This window comes from Amblyomma americanum, chromosome 2, assembly GCF_052857255.1.
Source record: "Amblyomma americanum isolate KBUSLIRL-KWMA chromosome 2, ASM5285725v1, whole genome shotgun sequence".
In the NCBI taxonomy this organism is placed as follows: Eukaryota; Metazoa; Arthropoda; class Arachnida; order Ixodida; family Ixodidae; genus Amblyomma; species Amblyomma americanum.
In genome coordinates, this window is record NC_135498.1 from 175,063,406 (window position 1) to 175,085,891 (window position 22,486).

A 22,486-nucleotide genomic window follows, 5' to 3' on the forward strand; every position below is an offset into this window, starting at 1 on the left:
GCCTTGACGGCGTCCGAGAGAAAAACACGGCTGCGGTCACTGAGCAGTTTTTTCGGGGCACCTCGACGAAGAGCAAGGCTCTTTAAAATGAAGGAAGCAACATCGTGTGCGGTAGCAGATTATAGAGCCAACGTTTCGAACGTAACGTGTGAGATGGTAAACAGCCACGATAAACCAGCGGTTGTTAGTCGATGTGGTTCGAAGCAGGCCATAAAGATCAATGCCGACGCGGTCAAAAATTCGTGCAGGGCAAGATAACGGCGGCAAAGGAGCTGCGGCGGGGCGGCGAGGCTTCTTGCGACGTTGGCAGGCGGTGAATGACCGAATGTACTGACGTATGTAGCGGTAGATACCTCGCCAGTATGTCAGGGATCGCCGTAGAGCACTCGATCGAGCCGAAAGAATGGAGTTGACGACAGGTTTACCCACACAGACGCACATTTAATACACCTTACGTGAGACGAACACTGGCATACAAAACTAACAAAACACACAGAGACTACATAGTTTACTAGCCTTCTGCGTTCGTGCTCAGAGTTCGGTGCTGATGAGGCGTTGCATGGGTGCAGTCAGTTGCATTCAGGTAGCCGGCGTCGAGGTGGAGGTCGAAGTGCTCAGGCTGGCGTCGCTCGTGCCGTCATTGCTGGCGTCGTACGATCTCCCTGTCCAAGTGCCCGTGGAGGTGATGCCGGTGTTGTTGGCGTTGGGGAAAACACCCGGATGGGTGGCAACAGCGCTGTAGGCACCCCTGGACGTAGCAGATGGTTGCTTCAGCCGTTGGCTGCCCTGAACGGGCTCAGGAACGGCAGGAAATACACGTTGCGACACCGTAGAACTCGAGATCACAGAAGTAGCCGGCGTTGCTCTCTTCCAGGGAGGTATTTCTGACCCGCCGGAATCTCCGCTTCTCTGTTCCTCCCCCTGTGCCTCGCTCTCCCTCGCGCTTTTATAGCCTTGGCGTTAGTCCAAGGCACCTTTGTCGACGTCCTCTTCTCCACCAATCATCTCTTCCCACCTCACCGAATACATCTTCTTTACTCTTTGTTTAATACCCGTCATGCTTATCGTCATCCTCGTCGTTTTCTCGAAGCTTCTTTAGTTCACACTCCTATTTCAAACCTCCTCTCGAATGTAATAAGGGCCCCCTCTCTCAGGAGGTTTTTCATAAAAAACTGCGCACATCATCCCCATCTTGAAGCTTTCCAGCCAACCGACGATCTTCTGTGGCGATTCTGGACCCAGCACACAACATACCGCAGACGTCAAGCACGCACCAAAAGCGCAACACTGACAGAGCACATTAAACTGCATTTACGGAACATTAACGCACCACTGCTGTTCTCCGTATGGTGTCCTTAATAAACATTTTAATGTCCACAGCAGACTCCGTTCTATAAGCACACAACAACAGCAACAACAAAAATACATCTTAACTGATTAGTCTATCTGTAGAGAGATCTAATTTGCAACATATGAAACCCCTTTTGCCCGACATGTCCGAAAACACATCCCCCCTGCTTTGGAGTAGAGCCCTTATCGGTGACCTGTCTTCATTTAAAACGGGTTTATTAGTAAATTATCCCATCCTACACTTTTCTTCCCACTGAACTTGGACATCTCGGCAACATCATCTGTCTCCTCTGCCACTATAGAGCATTCTACTTTGGGGGCGTACCGCACAGGAACTTTTTCTTCTTAATTTTTCAACATATTTGCATGAAAAAAAGTCTTGCTGTTATATACCAGTAATTCATATTACATGTCATTTTTCTTCAGGGTCAAAATGTAAAGGTCCTTCCATTGCATTGGTAAATTGTGATCCGTGGGTAGCAGGATGAGAACCCTGTCACCCAGATTCAGAATTATTTGAGCTGCTTTCTTGCCATATTATCCCTTATATCGTTCGCACGCCCTTTCTAGGCCTTGATTTCCAAGCCTGCAAGTTTCCTTCATCTTGTCCCGCAACTCAAGAACGTATGGGTATATTGTCTTCAGATCTGACGCCATCTCTTTATTAGCCCACAACTCCTTGAGTATTAGAAGAGGACCTCTAACGGTTCTCCCATACAACATCTCTAAGGGCGAGAAACCAAGTCTCATTTGCGGTACTTCGCGGTAAGCGTACAAGGGAGCTGGAGGTGTCTACTTAATCGGTAGGTCTCTCCTGGAACATTTTCCTGATCATATTTTGAGGGTGCCGCTCAACCGCTCTACAAGCCCATTACACATGGGATGCCATGACATTGTTAATAACTGCCTTCCTGATGAATGGTGGTTAACCTCCTTCATTAGTTCCGATGTGAATTTCGAGCCCCTGTAAATCAAAATTTTCCTCGGGAACCCAAAATGCGTGAACATCTCCACAAGATCCTCCGCCACTTATATACTGTCAATAGTCTTTAATGGAATAGCGTCAGGATAACGAGTAGCCACGTGAACCAGGGCAGGCACATATCTATTGCTTCTGATGGACACTCTAGAGATTGGTCCCACTTTGTGAATAGCTGCTCTTTAAACGGTAGGTCGATGGCTGGCATTTTTCCCAGAGGTCCGCGGGACCAACTACGGCCATAATGTCGTCATGTCCTAGGCTTAGCACTGTCTCTCGCATATCTTTGGGTAAAACCAGCTGTTGGACCCACCTTCCCGAGCTAAATATGCATTTTCTGTGCAGAAGACCATTTAACAATTGATATTCGAATGACGTACGACTCTTCTTTCTTTTCACTTCCCCGACTCTTTCGAAGCAGGCCTTCAAGCTCGGGTCTTCTATTTGCCTAATTACAATTTGCCCGCTGTTACACTGAGACGCATCGTAACAGGAGTAGAGAGCGGACGTTGCGTTGCTCGTGCTGTTGCTTGAGCTCTTGTCTCCACTGCCGACGAATAACTGACTGCCCCATCACACGCCTGAGCTGTCGTGGGCCTTTCCTCCTCTGTGTGCGCATCAACGTCTAGCATCCTCCACTCGGAATCGGGGTCCTCGACACTTCTTGCGCTGGTAAGGTTTCCCAAGATGACATCGTAGATTGGTTGTTCAACGCACTTTGCCGCTACCTGTCCACTATAATATTGCGTGGACACTAGAATCCGGACTTCAGGAAGGTACCGGACTGTGCTATCTACAAGGGTAACGACCGACGGTTCTCCTGTAAGATCTCCGTCCTTCACACGCTTCTCCGAACCAAAACTATGTTGGCTCCGCTGTCTCTAAGCATCAATATAGGACGGTCCTCTATGTGCCCAACCACCACCGGAATTGTTGCTTTAGACTTGGGTGTTCCTCTCACCGCCTCATTTTCCTGCAGCGTTTGCTCTAGTTTCAGCTGTCGAACTTCAGGTGGTGTTATAAGTGCTACCCGGGAGTCGACAACGCATGCAGCTCGGTCCTGCTTTCTATACCGGCACTCATCCGCACTATGGTCTCTCCTCTTACAACCTTGACACACAGACCTCTGTCTTTTGGGCAACGCTACTTGTGCGACAGTCAACTGCACGGTGTCCCACCTTGCCACAAAGGAAAAACCTTACTGGCGCCTTAGACGCGCCGCCATAGGCTCTTGGTTTTGTCGCATCTCTCTCTAGGACCTGCTCAGCGTCCTCCTTTGCCTTATTCATATTTCTCTGCCCTTGAGCCTCGTGGAGTAGGTCCGCAGTGTCGGCAAACTCTTCCAATGAATACAACTTTCCGGAATAGCGCTATAGCTTTGGACGGCAACATGCTTAAAACTGCTCTGTCACCAACTTGTCACGCACCCCTTCAGAACTCTTTTCTGTGTTTTGCATATCGAGCCACCTGTCGAAATAGTTGGTGAACCTGCAGGAAAACGGCTCCGAGGCCGGACGGGACACGCTGGCGGGAGTATGTTCGGACAGCGATACCTCACCCCGCTGGTGGAGAGTGCAGTGTCGCGCCGACACGATAGCACACTTCGAGTTTTTGAGCCGAAGAGAGAGGTCTATACCCCCCCCCCCCCCCCATTCGCGCAACAATCGCAATCACGCCGTCCGTGGCGCTCGAGGCGCTGCGACGCCGGCGCCCTTCGTTGTGAGTTAATGTAACTAAGGAGGATGCATCGCAAGAAAGCAATCCAAAGAAGACGAGCCTCACAAAGTACAATGTTGATACCCTTCTTTTTCTCGCAGGAAGCTATGCGATATTTCCACTCTTGTGCAGCTAAAGCGACAGGTTAATGTAGCAGGCAGTGCGTGGGCAGATCCAAAATGATGCGGTGGGACAGGATGGTTGACTGTGTCCAAAGTGTTGCCTGCCGAATCCGCATCTCCTTGCGCCGGATTTCATGTTCATCGAACCGGTAATTTTTTAACCCACTGCCTGAATGAGCCTAAAAATTTCTTGAACAAGGTAGCAGATACGAATTTAGTTGTGCATGGTGGCGCGTGTTTATTTGAGCACGCCCTATTTGCTCAGCAAACATCATTCCTTAGAGAACACTTTGATCAGACTGTAAGGAATCTTCTGAGGAGTTTCATGTAAGTACCGGTGGTTCTAAATGCGTCAGGAGACTCACTATCAATGGATAGTCGCGAATTGGTATACCTAGATGGCGTGATATGTTAGGAGAAGAAACAAAATAACCAAGCGCTGATGTTTCTATTTGACTTTGTTTTCTAGGTGTAAACGTGCGTGGCTGTAATAAAACTTCAGTTGAAAAATAGCGTTGATTGCGCTTGTGTTTTTTACGCTCTCTTCTCAGGCTTTCTTGTAATTCGCCGGTCACACAGCTGCGCGGAAGAAAACGCTTCTTTGGCTGGTTTAAGCACTGACAGGCACCCTCGCTGTAGCGCTCCACCGGACATTTGTGATGTGCAGAACTTGTTATGAGCGTGCCCAATGATGGCTCCTATTAGAAAACGGCTCTACAGAGAGGTAAGCCTCCGGGGGAACCGCGAATGTGACTAGTAAAGTAGACTATGAACTATCACTTCATCCGCAACCTCTGAAACTATTTCAGCGAATCTGGTATTCACTCTTTATTTTAACTTTTATCTCCTGCATTTTATCCCCCTTTCTCAACTTCTGCCTCGCGCTATACTTCTAGAATAAAAAAAGCAATGAACCCTCGCCAAACCTCCGCCGTGGATAAGTGCCATTAGGCCTGAGGACACCATCATAATCAAGCTCAAAGCAGTAATTGTAGAGCTGTTACAATTGCATCAGACCCAAAGGAAAGGGGAAAGCGTGGTGAAATCGGCCGATATAATTTATAAAAGCTTACCTCACATCCACGGTCGTCATTAGAATAAATAGCGCCCCTGCGCTCATTGCTTCAGGTCTCATTGTTTATTTATTTCATTATTCATTTATTTCGTTACTATCCGGGCCGTAGAGGCGTTACAGAAAGGAGTGGTAAGTGATTAATCAAAATCAAATACGAAAGAAGAGATATTAACATAAACTATGAAGAAGCGCAGATTTGAATGCTTCAGGTCCTGGGATGCATACGATGCAGGCAGGCAGGTGGTTTCAGTCTGAGCTGGTATTGAGCAGGAAAGAATGAAAGTACTGGTTAGTTCTGCAGCTTGGAACTCTCACTTTGAATTGGTGATCAATACGGGATGATACATAGCTTGGAGCAGTGAAAGGACTTTGTTTCAACGATTCATTTGTGCAATATATTTTGTGGAAAGTTAAAAGTCTAGAAATGTGACGCCGCAGTGAAAGGTCTTGAAAGTCTAGAGTTCGCTTCATGAGTGTGACGCTAGACGAACGAGAGTAGTTAGACAAGATAAAACGGGCTGAACGATTCTGAACAGATTCGAAGGCATTAATCAGTGATTTGACGTTAGGGTCCCATACGGAATGCGCATTTTCAAGTTTAGATCGGACGACTGTTTTGTACAGAAGTAGTTTTAAACTAACCAGAGCAAGTGAGAAGTTACGGCGAAGGAAAGCAAGCATGCCATTAGCATTGTTAGTCATGTGCTCGATATGCGTTTTCCATGAAAGGTCATTGGTAATGTATACGCCAAGATACTTATATGCAGAAACAAAAGCTAAGGAAGAGCAATTTAGAATACATGAATGCGGGTTAGTTTTGGAAACTATTCGTGTTACTTTCATTGCGTTACATTTAGATGCATTAAGCTTCATTAGCCAAGTGTCGCACCAAGCAGAAATGTTATTAATGATAGATTGAAGAACTAAGCTGTCAGATGGGCTGGAAATTTCTCTGTAAATTACGCAGTCGTCAACGAAAAGCCGGATAGATGATGTTATGAGATCAGGAAGATCATTAATATAAATTAGGAAAAGGAGAGGCCCTAAAACAGATACTTGAGGAACGCCCGATGCTACTGAAGAAAGATCAGAATTATGGTCATTGACTGTTACATACTGAGTACCACCAGCTTAAAAAACACTCAATTCATTTTAATACATTACTATCTATGTTTAGTTTGCTAAGTTTGAAAAGTAGAAGAGGATGAGAGACGGTATCGAAGGCTTTATCAAAGTCAATAAATATGCAATCAATAATAGAAGAGCGATCCAAAGGTGCAAAAAGGTCATTAGTAAAAGCGATTAACTGTGTTTCATATGAATGATTTCTTCGAAAAGCATGTTGATCGGCTGTAAAAAAGAATTGGACTCAAGGTGACTTATGAGGGCAGAATAATTTGCATGGAATAGATGTTAATGATATTGGTCTGTAGTTTATAGGGCTGTGAACATCACCAGACTTGTGTACTGGAACCACCTTGCCCACCTTCTAGTCGTCAGGGAGCGTGCCGGCCTGCAATGATTGAGTAAAAATTTCGGACAACATAAGTGAAGAATAAGTAATAGTGTTTTTCAACATCTTGTTACTGATACCATCAGCACCTGCTGAAGATGACATTTTAGCATTATCAATAAGTTTGTAAATTCCCTCCCAGTCAACGGTGATGGAATCCATAATTTGGGAGTCAAATGTAGGCATGTCGGGAAGAGTAACAGGTGTAGTTGTTACGAAACATAGAGAAAATGTACGATTTAATAATGTGCAACATTCGTTCAGTGGGACCAGGTCACCTTGGTTGTCTTTCAGTATCATATCTTTTTTTTTACATTATGGATAGTCCAGAACTTGCTTGGGTTAGTAATCAGCATTCTAGGCAAGGCATGTTGAAAGAAGTTGCGTTTCGCGTTGAAAAGGGAATTTTTGTATTGCGATGCCACAGTACGATAAGCATTCCATCTCTCAGTAGAGTTAGATGCCGTGCAGCGACGAAAGATGTGTTTTTCTTGTTTAGCAGTCGCGTCAAAGAAACACTGAACCATGGTGAACGTTTAGTGCACGTTATTCTACGAAGTTAGATGTACTTATCAGTGAGGGCTTCCAGTTTTTGTTTGAAAAGAGACCAGTTGTCGTGCGGTGAACGCTCCCAAAATCTGAGAAAAAAAAGTGAGCAAAATTTTCTAGTTCCGTGTTAATTGCAAAATAATTTTCAGTTTTATACCCGAATTAACTTCTAATTTTGACTGGGCGGGGTGCACGTGACGGCAGAGTGAAGTTGATAATTGAATGGTTGCTTAGTCCAGGCATGAGTGTAAGAGATGAAACAGAATCAGAGCAGGTTGTTAGAACAAGGTCCAGAATGTTGGCAGTGGATTCTGTAATGCGAGTTGGCTCTTTCACAAGCTGACAGAGGTTAAAAGTTGAACATATTTTTCATTTTTCATTTATTGGTTTTGTTTGGCCAGTACAGAGACTGCAAACAAGGGAGAGCAAGCTAAAGGCGCCTTGTAGCGCCTGACAGAGGCCTGCCCTCCCCATGTAAAAAAAAAAACAAAAACAAAGTGGCACTTGGCAATGGTACAAAATTTCCATAAGTAACAGAAACTAGAAAAGCAGCGGATATATTGACAACGAAACAGAAATCAGTCATGCATAGAGCTAAGCACAACAAAACTAAGAGCAAAACATAACAAAGACAAAAACTGATTAGGTAAAAACACACCACAACTAGCTATAACAAAAATATTCATGAACAGATTTTCTAAATCTGACCTCAGACATATTTTGTACTGACAATTCTGTTAAGTATGGATAGGTGTTTAATGTATGAGGAATTATGTGAGTTAGTTTTTGGAACCCATAGTTTGTACGGGATTTTGATGCATGGTATTGAGGGTGCCTTAGACTGTAAGCTGTTTGGGCAATTAAATATGTGCTCTCGAAAGTCTGCCAGTTTCCTTTCATAAGGTTTCTGATATAAACAGCAAGCTTCTTGTGGTAATCGGCCGTGATGGTTAGCAGTCTATGGTTGAGGAAGGAAGGACCCGTGCTCTCACTGTAATGTAAATTATCAATCGCTCGTACAGCTCTTTTTTGTAAAGTAAGTACTTTCACAAGATTGGTTGAGGTAGTCGTTCTCCAGACCAACAAACAATATTGTACATGCGAAAAGACTAGAGAGAAATAAATTTGTAGTTTGAATTTTCCAGGCAGTATTGTGCGTAATTTATTTAGGATACCAACAGAGCGAGCCATTTTAGTGAAAACGTAGTTTACATGATCTGTCCAGAGTAAGTGTTCTTCAAAAATGACTCCAAGGAACATTGTAGAGCTGACACGAGTTATAGGAGCTTGTTCGAAGTGAATTTAGAAGTTGTTCGGAACTTCCTTATTTTTGGCTCTAAACAGTATGTACTTTGTTTTCCTGACATTAAGTTCTAACCTATTTGATTTTAACCAAACAGACAATTGGGATAACCAACTATTGGAGGCTGCTTGCAAAATATTACTATCTTTCCCTGAAAAAAATACGTTAGTATCGTCTGCATAGATTATAATGTTGTCTGCTGGACGAAGGTTGACGATATCATTAATATATAATAAGAACAACGTTGGTCCTAGAACGGAGCCCTGTGGCACACCAGACACAATCTGACCAATCCCAGATGAAATACCGTTAATGATAGTTGTTTGAGATCGGTTGTCAAGGTAGCTAGCAAATAAGGTTAAAGGAACGCCTCGTATTCCATAACACTGCATTTTTTCAAGCAATATCTTATGGTTAACCGAGTCAAACGCTTTCCTCATATCAAGGAATATGCCAACTGTTAGCAGTTTATTTTCTATGTTTCCAATTAGCTTTTCTTTGATTTCCAGTAAGGCGGCCTCAGTTGTTTTTTTTTTTTTTGAAATCCGTACTGTTGCTTGGAGATGACATGGTTTTTGTCGAGATATTGAGAAAGACGTGTGTTGATTGCAAGTTCCGCAATCTTAGAGAAAACTGAAAGAATGGAGATCGGCCGATAATTATTTAAATCATTAATGTCACCCCCTTTATGAATGGCAGTGACACGAGCTATTTTCAACTGATGTGGAAATGTGCCTGTCGTGAACATTAGGTTGAATATATGTGCTAATGGTATCGCAATGACATCTGCTACTTTCTTGATCGGGACTGGAGCTATGCCATCTACACCTGGAGCACTATTACTGCGTAAGGAGTGAATAATGGTAATTATTTCTGAGAGAGTGCATGGTAACAAAAACATGGAATTACTTTGTTTACTGGTTATATAGACTGAGGCATCTTGATGTGGACCATCAGTTGATTTTCGTGGAAAAACAGATAAGAAATGCCCATTAAATTCATTCGCTAGGTCAGCGCCATCATAGTTCGCACCATGAATGTGGAGTGAGACGGGTGCGTTGGTTCTGTTTTTACCTAGAAGATCGTTAAGTGTATTCCATGTTCCCTTCGAGCCATCAGACATGGAGAACTTTCTCGCGTAATAATCACTTCTTGCTTTTTTAATGTCAGCGCCTAACTTATTGCGGAACGTTTTGAATTGACGGAGAATGTCAGTGTCTTTTGTTCTCACAAAACGAAAAAAAAGTCTGTTCTTTTCCTCTATGCGGTCATATAGTTTTTTTGAAATCCACGGCTTTCTTGATTTTCTATGAGTTCTGTGCGTTGCTTGCGAAAATGCAGTAATATAGTGTTCTTGAATAGTAGATATAAAATTTGTGTACGATTGGCATGCATCCTCCTGTCTTAAAATATTACTCCAATCTGTGCTAGCACAAAGACGTCGAAACTCTGATAAGCTGTTTTCATCAATTCTTCTAAATGTAGAAGTTTCTGGTTTACTCCTGTGTTGTTTTGGTTGACTCGGAACTATACAGAATATAGGCATATGGTCACTAATGCTTAATGTCAAAACGCCAGCCGGGACATCACTAGTGCAAATATTCGTAAAGCACACATCAATAAGCGTTTCAGAGGAAGGGAGGCTAACGTCAAGGAAGGATAACGATTCTGAAGAAGAAGAAACAGCAGGGTGGTCTTCCGTCCATGATATAGCAGGGAAATTAAAATCGCCCAAGAGAAAAATTGGAGCTTTTGAAAACCTGAGTACAATTTTGTTAAGACAGTCATGGAGGCTATCACAAAAACTGCTCTCTGATTGGGGCGGTCGGTAACAGGCACAAAATCTGGTTTCCTTATGATTTATCTTAATACATGTGCAAAGAAATTCTAGCTCCGACGGTTTGAAAACGTCATAAGAAAACAAGTCATCTGCAACAGCGATCAAAATCCCGCCACCCGAACGCTCGGAGCGATCGTGTCTGTAAACAGTGTAATGTTCACAATCAAACAGTTCAGAATTATCAATTTTGAAAGACAACTATGTTTCAGTGATAATAATCACATCGGCACCGCACGTGTCTATATGGGCGGATAGGGCGTCGCGTTTATTCATGAGGCTTCGAATATTTGTGAAAAAAAAATACGAGATCACCCGGCTCTGCGTCAACGGCAGCTGATCCCTAATCACCTAGAACGGGCGAGTTTGAAGAGCCTCCCGTTTCATAGGCTTGTGTAGATGCGGTCACGACGGGCTCAATTTCGCACACAAGATCAGTTTGTGGACAATAAACGTAGCATTTCTTATTCACATATAGTTTATTGTAGCGCAAATGATAGAATGCTCCAGTACTTTTACCGAATTCTAACAGCTTTTACCGCGATTGTCTGGTCGCCGATTGTCTAGTTGCCGAGCACCTGGCTACAAAACTATGACATATTTTGAAACTCACGTGCCAGAAGCAGCGGGTTTTCTTGGCAAGTGTAGTAAAAAAAGAACTTTTAATGGCCAGCATAGTGTTGAAGACGCCACTGCCGAAAAAACCTCTGGCTAAATCATCCTGACGTATTGCAGCCTTTCAACCACACCGCATTCTACAAGACGGCAAGCACGTATACAGCAACAAAACATCAGTTAGTAAAGATTCAAGTCGTCAGAAACAAGAGAAAACTACATGTTCTTGCCTTTTTTACTGAACTTGCGCCGGATCTAATAAGGGATTGACCCATTTAACGAACACAGATATGAAACACATCAACTTCAGCGGTAGCAGCGAGGCGGCTGGTTTTAAGAAAACGGGTTTCTTATTTTTCCTTCGAGGAATGCATTTCTACAAAATAAACACGAAAATAGTTGTGCAAGAGCCTTCCTTCAATTTCCTATTTTACACTGTATACAATTACATATGAGTTTTGACAACATCCCAGGCTTTCGATTCGAAAGTCGATTGTAAGTAATGGCTTTCCTCAGCGGCACAACTGATTTGCTAGGTGGAAGGCTTCCAAGCGTATATCGGCCCATAGGTCCATGAAGTCGGAACCACGGGTCCTCTCCGCAATAGCCGCCTCCATGCGTTGCAGCTGGTCGTGGTTGAAGTGCTTCTTCCAGCCTCCCACATTGCCTTCCCTTACTAAGTTGAAGTGCGTGGTCTCTCGGACGAGGGACGCGTTCGATGTTGCGTTGAGCTCCCTCATCCGTGTCTTCAGCTCAGCCCTTTCACTGTTAACGAGATCAATCTCCATGGCTTTTCTCATGTTCTCCGCTTTCGCCCTCTCTAAAATAAGCTGCAACCTGTTTCTTCCATCTTCGCAGTCTTGATCCAACATACTGCTGTGACGCTCTCCGAGAAACTTAGCCATGCGGATTACAGTGCTCTCCATATCTCGTTTCAGTTCCTCGTATGTAAGAAACAAGACATTGGGCTCGTTTCTCAGAGAATAGGCGGAAGCCACGTGGTCGAAGTAGTCACCGTATCCAAAATCGCCTTGAAGGAACACATCTAGGAAGTCGTCAAAAGAGCCATCTTGGAAGTCATAATAACTTAGGGTCTTGACATGGTAGTAAAAGGAGACGCAAACGTCCCAAGGGTTTCGAGCGACGTAAATGTACTTGGCATCTGGATTGAACTTGTCCCGGCTAATTGGAATGTGAGTTATGAACGTTCGGAATGGGCTTGATGGAAGGCAGCGCTCCCAGCGGACGTCATAGTATTCTATGAACACCGAAGCACCGATGAACTCTTCGTAGTTCTCGATGGACCCTCCCTCCCGTAAGATGAGCTGCATAACGTACTGCACCCAGTGAGTACCGCTCTTCGGATATGTCACTTCCAGAAGATCTCCCTTCTGAGGGACAAACTTGACTGCTCGCCGCATTCGCTCAGGTACAGCGAAGGGACACCGCGGCACACCATCAACAACATTGCAGAAAGGCATTCGCCTTGCGCTTGTGTAATTATCCATTGCTTGATGTCTGGGGAGCTCTAGGCGCTTTAGCAGTGTGCTGCGCCAGACTGAAAAAAAATGAAGCAATGGTTAGCGGCTAATGGTTGTGCACGATCGAGCCGCTTTAAATCATGCGACACAACAAACCTTGGAGTGGACAAGATTCAAGATGCACAAATACTGCTGAAAAAATTAGGATGATAACATCAGTAGCGTCGAAAAATATTGCACGTAATGACGTTGCAAGTTATTCCTCTTTAATAGTCTTACCTTCAGATCAATAGTTTATCCTTGCCTGGCTAGTCAAGATCTGAAGTGCTCTACCTGGAGCCGAATCTTGATCCCTAACGTTTCGGCTCCAAAATACCACCAAGATCGGCAACAGCGGGAAAGTATAATTTTTAGGCGGTTGCCGAAACAGCGCTGAAGGAAACACCGTTTTTTAAAAAGGGGGAAGTGAATTTGGACGCTAGCTAAGGCTCTTTCAATGTTTCATTTCTTCCGTCGATGAAGGACAAATACACCTCTGGAAATTATTTTAACTGAAATCAGGCGTCATACAGGACGCGCAGTCATGCGCCAGGGCGCCTATTATGATCGAGGACGGCATCGATAGCTTACGCATTAACACTTCGGACACATATGGCTTGAAGCCAAAGGGTTTTGACCTCACTGCACCGCTTGTTGCTGATAACCCTGAGAATCTCAAGAGGCCGCAAGCGGCCGCGGTGGCTGAGTGGTCATGGCGCTCGGCCGCTTGCCCAAAAGACGCGGGTTCGATACGGCCGCGGCGGTCGAATTTAGATGAAGGCGAAATTCTAGAGGCCCGTGTACTGTGCGATGTCAGTGCACGTGAAATAACCCCAGGTGATCGAAATTCCCGGAGGCCTTCACTACGGCGTCTCTCATAGCCTGAATCACTTTTGGGACGTTAAACCTCCATAAACCATAAGCCAACCAAACCATCAAGAGGCCGCACTTGCACGGGTGGAGACACGTTAAAGTTTATAGTATGTGGTATCTAGTGCAACCTCATTTTCATTGTTATATAGTAACGATTTGGCTGCTAAAAAGTCTTAGCATTCATCATCGCCAGAAGACTGAAATGCGCACAGAAATATATGGTTTGTGTTTTTTTTTACCAGGTAAACCATAATAAAGAGCCCATAGTGCCCCCTTGGCCCCAGCGCTTTTTGCAACAGCGCCATAGTAAATCCGGAGAGAAGAGGAAAAATTAAAACTTCAGAAGACGAAACAGCATCCCTGATAACTTTATGAAAAAACAAAGCTCCAGTGTAAACACAGATGCTCCTGCACGTGCAAAGTACAGCGCCAGCCGCTAGGGATACGCACAAAATCTTGCGGATGTTCCACACTGGGTAACGCTAAAAACACCACTCCTGCAAGCTGCGAAGTCATAGTTCACTGCGAGGACCCACCCACCTGAAAGCCCACACGAGCTATATGCGTTACAGACTGCAACGACTAATACCTCCCCTACCCCCACTATCACCACCTAATAGCAGATGCTACGCATTTTCCAGCTCCGTCATGCAAGAAAGCTCAATCCACTTATTACCACCTCGCGTTGAAGTGCGCCCCCCCCCCCCTCCCCTTCATTCAGTGACCACTTATTCTCGGTCCCATTACCTCCTCAGCGTAGGCCGCTCTGTTGATCTTTAGCTGAGAATTCAGAAACAGCTGACCACGCAGTACAGCAGAAGCGATCGGAATTCATGACGGAGTATTCCGCCCATTCAGACCGGTCGCCCGCACGCCCTAAATACAAACGTTTTTCACCACCACGAATCGAAGGTAGGCTAGAGATGAGGGATCTGTTAACTGAATTTTTATGGAACCTTGAGTCTCACAGTTTTCATCTGCGCCTTATGATGGCACCACGATTTTCAAACTTTCACTGTGCTTCGAAGGCCTGTACCTCTGCGCTATTTTCTACTTGAACAAGCTCTCATGAGGCTTACCTTCTACGCGAGACAACGAAGCAGCGGCGTTGGTTTCTCTGGTTCGAGTTCTGCTATTTGAACTGCTCAAGTTCGCTCTGGTGTCTACTGTTTATAGTGTAAGGAGTGGTCGATAAGCGGCGCTCTCGAGATAGGAAGTTTCAGGATATAGACAATGGACAATGGACGTCAGACAATGGACGCTAGACTGTTATCTCGCCGGAAGTTGGCGTATTTTACTGGCGCAAGCATCTTTAGCACGCCACAAGAGTTCGACCACTGCGCTTTCCTAAAAAAAAACGCTGCTGATATCGCGCTAATCCCAGTTTGATATTTGTATTCCTTGAGCACTATGACTTTTCGATACAATAGTCGTCAGCGCAAGAACTGTAATAAATGTGACCTGAAATATGCTTTCTGGGGTGCGCCATTCCTTTGTCTCTAGTACTGTCCTCGTCATCCCGGTACAGTTAACACGCTCGGAGCTACCGCGGCCATGGTAGCCCGAAATTGAGAACTAAAAATCCCCCTCCAATAAATGTTGCATAATTGCAATTCTTTACGAAACCATTGCACGTATATGGCACTTTCTAAGAGCTGAACCGTGGTGGCGTCACCATCGCTATTGCAGTTTGTCTTTGCCAGTGGCTGTCGTGGTGTGCTATTCCTTAACCAGAATTGCAGCGGGTGATAACCATTGTTATAATCGGCGCAAGTCCACTTTTCCCGTGGTATCCTCCGCCATCGAATTAGCCAGCCGCTACACCTAGCAAGCCACTTTAACAGTATACTTTGTGTTTAACGTAAGGTGTTGTACGACATTTAATAACAGGCATATTGATTTAGAAGAGTGCTTCTTTCGGCACAGCATAGTGAGCGACGAAGCTCATCAGAATAAAGCTAAGACATACCTACTACACTGGTTAACCAATAACTCTTACTGTTAGTCGTACTATTTATTTAGAGGCTTGTGGAGCACCCGATGTAATGTCCATAAGAGTTTTTAGAATGTCAAAAACGCTGTTACTCTCGCCGCTGTCGTCAAACAAACACTGTTGACATCGCGCTGAAACAGACCTCTTATCGAAAGCTTCCAGGCAAAGCAAGTTCTCCAGAGCAAGTAACTTGTTGGGCGACAGTGCACGTAAAATTTATTGGCGACGGCTCCGACGGTAATCGGATTTAGAAATTAAAAACTGATATAAACAATGCCTACGGCGGGCTACACGCCTCTCAAAATAAGAGAGACTAACAACAATAGTTAGAGATGTAACCATCCAGTATTGCCTGACCAGTCTACTACTCAGCACATCTCAACTGAACTCTGAGGCGCTACACAGCTGACGCTCCTATTGCGAAAAAAGTACTAGGTCCAAAACCTATTTTAAAATTTGCATATGTTAGGTAAAACACATGTGCTCAACCAGCCGGCTCGGTCCGTTAACGCGATTACTAGCGGGAGGTATCCCTCGTTAGTGCTGTCTCAGGTGCAGGAGGGCAGCCCGACAAAACAAGAAGCACACACTCGCCTATAGTGCACCTCAAGTATGGCAGCCACGATTACGGAATTACCCTCGCGGCCCTCCTGAAAACGGGGCGATAGCATTGTATAACGCCTCGGAGACGAGTGCAGGGGTTTTTGCTGTTGTTTTTGCTATAAAAAGAGTGTAAATTGTTTTTGTCGCTGTTCAGAGTGTGGGAATTATTCTGTGCTCCCTTTGCACTGCCCCATGTAAAGAAAGACAGGAGATTCAGCTCTTGACCGGGCAACGTTCTGTTTGAGAATATAACGGAACTGACGCTCGAGAGGAGATCCCGAGAGGCTCGTTATGCGGTAGTGCTATGCCCGCGATGGTCTGTGTCAGAAGTTTTGAAGAGATATTAGTTGTTATAAAAGTAACCCTTAAGGCAGCAAGTTTGAAGGCAGTTTATTAAATTTACGCTAAAGCAATTTTGTTTTGTACAGGCCGTGTCACGTAAATGGAGCCCAGCATCAAAAATAGCGTAGCAAAGCTAGGTGAAACTAACAATGCTTGCCGTTTGATGCATTAAGAGATTTCTAAATCCTGATTTATAAGTCAGTTAGGAAAGAATAATTTTCTTTATCTTTAACGCAAAACTTGCTTCGTTCACTTGCAAAGCGGTTGCAAAAATTAAGAAGTGAATCTTGGAGAAAGGAAATGACACAGTATCTGTCTTAAACATCGACGGACACCTGAACCGCGCCGTAAGCAAAGGGATAAAGAAGGGACTGAGAAAAGATAGAAAGAGGTGCCAAAGCGGAGGGCTCCGGAATAATTTGCGTTTCGGTGGCCGCCACGGTCGGGTTCGAACCCTGGTACTAACGATCACTAGCCGAGCACTCTAACCGCTGAGCTTTGGGTCGGTCTAAGGGTTCAAAAAAGCCGATGCTGTTTTCGTTCTACTGTACTTCCTGCGCGGTCTTTTATTTCCTGTATTTAAAGGAAAACCTACGAGATATCAATACAAACCACATAGTTGCTTCACTGAGCTACCACGTGGTGCGGGCCTGCCAGGAGAACCCATCCCCACCCTCTGTCCCAAACCCCACCCTAGGGGACAGGGAGGCGACCCTGTCCGGCTGCTGCACCCTCGCAGCATGCCCGGACTGCGCGCCCGGGCTGCGGGAACCGCCATTTGGGTGCCTGACTAGACATCCTACCTAGTGGTTTTAAGGGCGTGACCTTTCAGTTCACGACCTCCAGCATTCTGTGATTGCATAAATGTGTTCACCACCACGACCTCATTTTAGCGCTCTCAATCGCGTAAAATTTAAGGATAGAGTTACTGTTGCTACGCCAGCAGCGAAATAACCACTGAAGAAACGTGCTGAATGACAGGTTAGGAGCTAGTACTAGTAAGATGATAAAGCACTAAAAGCTGGGCTCTATGCGTTAACAAAATGGATGATTGAAGCACGTCCACGAACACTACTGACACTGTTTCCAGCTACTACTAACGGCACCGCGAGGTTCCAAGAGCCGATAATCATGAGTTATGCAGTTAAGTCATTTTAATTACTCCAAAAATAAATACCCCTCAATGTGAAAAGGAGTAAATGTAGCTACGCAACAGCTTTTTTCAAAACTATTCATTTCAAGCTATTCATTAAGGCACACCTACCGCCTGGAAAACCTGCGGACGGTCTGTCGATTGTGCATTGGAGTCTGCAAGAAGAGACGTGACATTACGGCATTGTTTCACTGGCGGCGTCCCCGCAGGAACGAGTGGGTGCCGTTCTGTAGGACGCCGTCGTCTTCTGCTGGATTGCCAGCTGTGAGCACCTCATTGATCACGTCTGCGCCCCCAAGAGCGGGCGACACCGTGGCCACGGAGGTCGGCGTAACCCGCTCTGTGCTGTGCACCCTGGTCTCGTTGATGACCTCCTGCAGCAGCCGGCTGACGAGCTCCACGCGTCGCACGGTGTGCACCGCCAGCGTGCCGGCGATCAGCGCCGACAGCACGAACAGCGCCACTGCGCAGACGCCGAGGCACACCCGCGACAGGCTCCAGCCGGAAGCGCGACCGCCACTGGCCTCTAACTGCGGGGAACAATGGAGGGGCACTGCAGTGCGCAGGGTAGGGATATACTTCCCAATTTTTAGGAACGCCATAGTAGACTTTACATGTCTTTGCAGCAAATACAGGATTTTGCCTTTGATTAGCAGTGGTTTCTGGGGACTCTGTCGACCAGAAGAGAGCCCAAAAACCGCTGAAAATCCTGCGGAGGCGGTGCTTCTCTTTTATTCTCAGGCCATAACGCAGCATCAGATGGTTAATGTAAACAAAAATGGCCACTTATTTTTTCACAATGGCGGTGCTGACCCAAGAGTCATTAAAATCTTGATTCTGCTGATAAAAACAAATTATAACGCCACCATCTAAGATTACGTGATTTTTAGCACTACCGCTTCTCGTTACCCCGCCACACTGTAATTTTACCAATAAATCCTGTTGTTAAAGATATTTGAGAAGGAAAAGGGCACTGATTGGTCTCTTTACGGAATTCCTTCTCTTTGAGCTGCAGGTAAGACAGCACTGCCATTACCAGAACTGCCACATGGAAGCAAATGTTGCTACTCTATACACGTCCCTCTTCATATGAGTTCCTGTTTGCTTCCATCATATTTCGCTCGGAAGAAAGCGGCACTCGCTTAATATAAGCAGTTTTCCTCAAACGTGTTATTCCAGCGTAGAACGAAAGGATCTGATGTGTGAAAAACAAGTCGCCGACATCGCTAAGTGCTTTCCTCTAACGCTATAGAGGTCGGAGCAACGTCGAGCGACGACATGTTCTGAGATAATTTAATCGAGAGCACAAAAGATGACAATAGACCACTCGAACTGTCTGAAGTGTTCATCTGTGCATTGTTCTAGTCAACTGATATTGTACGCCAGCACAAGCTGAGAGGAACAGCTTTACTGACACTCGACTGGGAGAGCGTGTTACTTAATGATTTTCTGGCCTTAAATCTTGCTATCTTGAAGACATACTATGCTAACCAGTCTTAATAACGTCAAGAATATGAATGAAATGAATTTAGTTTACCCTGTCGCAGTCCTTTTTTAGTGGCGTAGTGACATAGAATTAAGAAAAGGTTATGTATCACCAAAATCATGCTCCACAGCAAAGATTATAGAAAGGATCACACGTTTCCCGTACTACGACTGTTCGGACTGTGAGTGCTGTGCACCCTCTGTTTTTAGATATCCACACACGAGTAGACGGTCAGCATAAACTCGTCCAAGTCAGCGTCATTATATCACAGTTACATTATGGTATAGCAGGAGCGCTTGGCCTAGTCGGACTAGACAATCGTGTTTCATTCAAAACGCATTGAGATGAATTATAAATTGCCACCGTAATTATTATTCGATTGCTCGAACCCTTTTGGTCTTTGAAGTGCCGTCGTCCTAGTCATCGGTTGCATTAAGTTTAAAAACGAAGTGCAGCGCGCAACAAGGCGCGTACCCGATTGTAGACTGCCCCCCCCCCCCCCCCCCCCCCCCGGCGTAGAGAACTTAACCGCAGCTCGGGCCCCCCGCTGTCGGTGTGGCAGCACCGGAGCTTCTTTTTCAATCAACGGCGACTCACCGCATAAATCGGCTTACTCGGGGCCGGCTTCTTGTCCGGTGCTAGCGATAATCTGAAGGCGCTCGCCTGCAAGCGTGCGTAGCAAAGCGACACCGTTACACAGAACGGCACAAACTAGGCGGATGATCAGTTTTAAGAGACAATGTTAAGCGGGGAACGACTCCTCGTGTTATGAACCCTGTTGCGGCACAGTGAACACTTTCCTCAAGCCGACCTTTGATGTGTTGACGAACTTGGGTTTTGTTTGCCTCTATAGACATTGCCACGGTTTCTGAAGAAGGAACTTACATGGCCCGATAATTGAGGCCCACAAAACTGGTTGCACAATGCGCAAACGTGAAGGGTACTGCATAACTGACGGTGGCCAAAGGAGAAGCACAATCACATAAAGCACTGCAATGCCTGGTACATGCCACTCTGGCTGTTTCAGACTGCAAACTTAGCACTGCCCTTGGTCGGAAAAGTGCACTGGTTCCGAAAAGAAAACTCAGATGCGACAAGTCATCCCTGAACATAGAATTGAGAACTATCGAGCGGGATATATGGAAGATTGGTGACCGTCGAAAGGAGCTAGAGAAGCTCAGCGCTTTTATTTTCTCGGAACTTTAATCGAAGCTGGTGCATTTTGCGTTTCCTTTCACGTTTCAATGGCGCCACGCAGATAGTCTGCGGGAGAAATCGTTTGCTACTACCTCTTCCCATCTCATAAACCGCTTGCGGGCGCTGCAGCTCCATAAGGTGTACTGAAGACACCATACTGAAGGGAACAATATTCAATAAGAACAGTTGTGTCTCTTCGTTCGCTTTTGTCCTCGTTTTCTTGCGCTGCCAAGTATGAACAATATTCAACTGGATTTATGCATCCCGACAAACATAGTGGAAAGGAACTATCATGTGGCAGCACATTGCAAGTGGCCGACAACGAAACTACGGGCGCTTGTGTTTCTAACTCTGCTGAGAACGCAGTACTACATATCGCAAGTTGTGCGAATCGCAAGCGATGAGCGTGGCGAATGGGTTGTCGAGGCAACACTTAATTCCCACGTACCACAGTCGATGCAGGGGAAGCAGCGACTCCTTCCACTTTTCCATGCCTAAACCGCGTCCCTGGTTCAACGTCGATCGGAGCGGTGTCCGCCACAAACAATCAACTGCTGCGGGTCTTCTTGGCGGGAGCTTCATCCGCGGTCCATGTACATTGCCTCCATGATGAAATCAGAAGCGTTTTTGTAGCGATAGCTACATTACGCTAGCACTTCGAGCCTTCAGCGTGGCACCCCTTGAGCTGCGTGGCCTTGGAGGAAAACAACTTAGGAGGGTTCGCTACGCCAAGCGGCCAGCCTTCGCAACACAAGCGCTCGTGAAGCCGCTCCCTCCCCCGTTTTCCCTCTTTCAGTCAGTCCTTAGTATTTTGGTGATGGTATGTTTTAGTGCGCGCGTCTGCGCGGCCCGTGGCACGGGCAACTACAGCAAGGAGGTTGATCTACAGTCAGTCTGCCGCGCTCATAGAGCTACTACTACCAACACTACAGCGAAAGCGGCGGCAGCAGTCCCATGTAAACCCTCTCCACTTTTTTTATAACCGTGGACGACAGCCATCTTGTTACCCCGCTCATGGTTCCCTGCATGGTCCAGGCGACCTAGACCAGGTTTAGCGGCAGTTTGCAGCGTACTAATCTGGCAACCTCACAACTTCCCCCAGTATGGCCGCACGCTTCGTAGTGCGCGTCAAAAAGTTGTACGAGGAATGGTGCTGCGGCTTGCTTACGTACTGTGTTGAATTCCTTTCTAGTTCATGCGCAAAATGTTCGCGATGGTGCGCGCACGAAGATACTTCGAGGTAGTGGTGAACCTTGTGCCGCTCATTACGTATGAGTTGTGTTTGTGTGAGCCGAGATCAACGAGGATGGTTGGCGAGGTTCAGCAAGGTTTGTTTTGATGTACTGGGTATTATAAAACATGCATGCCCCATGCCTTTTGGCGTAACCTGGAGTCTCTTTAGTAAAGTGTGCACCATCGCCACCTCCTGTCTTCTCCGGCGGTCAGATCTCGTTGGTGTTCCATACAGGAGACGAGGCAGAAGGGATACGACACTCGCGCGGAGTGCAGCGCATGCTTTCCGTACCGCTGCCTGCGAAGATGCGAATTCTGTTTGAATACAACGGAAGATCTGTAACAGACTCCGTTCCGAAAGGTTTAATCTGCTTGCAACGAAGCACCAAAGCGTACATACATGGAAGAGCTTTATGCAAGAGACATATGGGATAAGTCGCACTCGGAGAGCACTAACAGAGTATTGTGCAAGGTGATGATAGTAAAGAGAAACGTTGGAATGCGGTTTGCTTGCGTACAGCTTTGGAAATATTAAAAATTCAGGCCATATTCTGTAAAACAAAAAATTGACAATCAGTGTATCTGCACAATTACAAGCATGTGAGATTATTAAGCAACCTGCCACTGCAAAGTTACAGCTGGTTTCATAGTTGACAGTCATTTAACTTCAGCAGTTATGTTTGTGAATGCCTGCTTTTTATTTCTGCCATAAATTCACTGATGTTACTGTTGTACACACTAGACAAAAGTATCATAGCTTGTAAATAATGTCTCAGTCATACACAATATAGCATTCAATACTTCGCACTTCTTTTCACACACTCAAAGAATGCACATGAAAAAAAATAGAAACAGTACCAAGACCTCTGCTCTCATTTGTTGAACACCTAATAGGGCAGCCTTGATGCAGTACTGAGGGAAACTTGGAAAAAGACACATGTTCAACATAGTATCAATACAGTGATTTTGCATGAACAATGTTCGAATAAATGTTCGATGTCACTCTTCATCATACTTGTTATCTATA

The 22,486-nt window shown here is 45.5% G+C and overlaps 2 protein-coding genes across 2 annotated transcripts; both read right to left on the reverse strand.

The window, feature by feature from the left end:
• Nucleotides 1-11,571: 11,571 nt before the first annotated feature.
• On the reverse strand, nt 11,572-12,480 carry LOC144120244 (sulfotransferase 2A1-like). Its single transcript, XM_077652645.1, has one exon. The coding sequence runs from the start codon at nt 12,478-12,480 to the stop codon at nt 11,572-11,574; it is 909 nt and encodes a 302-aa protein (XP_077508771.1).
• On the reverse strand, nt 12,236-18,145 carry LOC144120245 (uncharacterized). Its single transcript, XM_077652646.1, has 2 exons — nt 17,655-18,145; nt 12,236-12,617 (listed from the first exon to the last, which is right to left on the reverse strand). The coding sequence occupies exon 1, from the start codon at nt 18,143-18,145 to the stop codon at nt 17,732-17,734; it is 414 nt and encodes a 137-aa protein (XP_077508772.1). The 3' UTR covers nt 12,236-12,617; nt 17,655-17,731.
• Between the last annotated feature and the right edge of the window lie 4,341 nt (nt 18,146-22,486).

Coding starts and splice junctions, on each gene's coding strand:
- LOC144120245 (XM_077652646.1), bottom strand. CDS start 18,145: ATGGCGTTCCTAAAAATTGGGAAGTATATCCCTACCCTGCGCACTGCA.
- LOC144120244 (XM_077652645.1), bottom strand. CDS start 12,480: ATGCGGCGAGCAGTCAAGTTTGTCCCTCAGAAGGGAGATCTTCTGGAA.